Here is a 1,471-nt window from a genome sequence, read left to right as displayed (position 1 = left end):
TAATTCTGAAAAGAACAATTCTGAGAGAGAGAAAAATGTGAAATTGTACTCTAATGAAAAAAAGCACAGTATTAACTATAGTATAAGTCACATAAAACACAGTTTCAACAGATACATTTTATACCTAAAAGCTAAACATCTATTTTCCTAAGAATTTATGAAAATCTTAAAAGTTTATTTTGAATATTGGAAATACTTACATCTTCAATGCTTTTCATCATGTACAAGTTTATTAAACCTGAGGGGAAATTTACTACAAAAAAATAATCCTTTCCTGGAGGGAGCAACTCTTCATTGAAAAGAGGCGACACGTTTCTCTTCTGCTTCATTTTCTTCTTCTGGCCCACAACTTTTTCATGGCATTTTTCATCTCTCCATTTCTCAGAGTATAGATTAGGGGATTTAACATAGGGGTAATAACTGTGTAAAACACAGTCAATGATTTATCAATGGGTAAGGTAGAAGGAGGTCTCACATACATAAAAATGCAGGGGACAAAGAAGAGGACCACCACTGTAATGTGGGAGCCACAGGTGGATAAGGCTTTGCGCCTCCCTTCCTGACTATGATTCTTCAGGGAGTGGAGAATAACCCCATAGGAGATGAGTAAGACCGTAAAAATGACGACACAGATTGCCCCATCATTAGCAACCACGGTGAGGCCAATAACATAAGTGTCAGTGCAGGCAAGTTTTAGTAATGGGTACATGTCACAGATGAAGTGGTCAATGACATTGGGACCACAGAAAGGAAGGTTGTAAACAAAGAGAAGTTGAACTACAGCATGCAAAAACCCTCCAAACCAAGCCAACAACAGCAACAGAACACACACTCGTTGATTCATGATTGTCAAATAATGCAAGGGTTTGCAGATGGCCACGTAGCGGTCATAGGCCATGACCACCAGGAGTAAAATCTCAGCACCACCAAATAAGTGCCCTATAAAGAGCTGGGACATGCAGGCTTGGAAGGAAATGGTTTTCTTCTCATAGAGTAAGTCTATAATCATATTTGGAGTAACTGTAGTAGAATACACAGCATCCATAAATGATAAGTAACCAAGAAAGAAGTACATAGGGGCATCCAGGCTTGGGCTGACCACCACAGTTACCACAATGAGTAGGTTGCCCACCATTGTCACGATGTAGATGAGCAAGAACACAACAAATAATATTTTCTGACCTTGGATGCTCTGGGTGAGCCCCAAGAGGACAAACTCAGTCACATTGTTCCTGTGTTCCATATGTTCTTTTGCATGTCCTTATTTCAGAGTTCAGACAAAATTAGCTATAAATATAACTATTCCTGGTAACTTCCTGAAATCTTAACACAATCTGTTTATTCATTCAACACATAGGCATTGTCATTTCTTATGTCCCAGGACTTTGAGACATTACAATACAAGGCTTGATTAAAACATGTTCCCTACCCTCACCAATCTTGCAGGTTAAGGGAGAGAAAAGTTATTAAA

The 1,471-nt window shown here is 38.7% G+C and overlaps 1 protein-coding gene across 1 annotated transcript; it reads right to left on the bottom strand.

Annotated features, from left to right (window-relative positions):
* Positions 1-325: 325 nt before the first annotated feature.
* LOC112912202 (olfactory receptor 4A15-like) lies at positions 326-1,243 on the bottom strand. The gene has a single exon (XM_025988938.2). The coding sequence runs from the start codon at positions 1,241-1,243 to the stop codon at positions 326-328; it is 918 nt and encodes a 305-aa protein (XP_025844723.2).
* Between the last annotated feature and the right edge of the window lie 228 nt (positions 1,244-1,471).

This window comes from Vulpes vulpes, chromosome 5 (genome assembly GCF_048418805.1).
Source record: "Vulpes vulpes isolate BD-2025 chromosome 5, VulVul3, whole genome shotgun sequence".
Taxonomy (NCBI): Eukaryota; Metazoa; Chordata; class Mammalia; order Carnivora; family Canidae; genus Vulpes; species Vulpes vulpes.
This window is presented reverse-complemented; position numbering and strand designations above follow the sequence as displayed.

Excerpts from the sequence above, each read along its gene's own strand:
- LOC112912202 (XM_025988938.2), bottom strand. The coding sequence starts at position 1,243 with ATGGAACACAGGAACAATGTGACTGAGTTTGTCCTCTTGGGGCTCACC.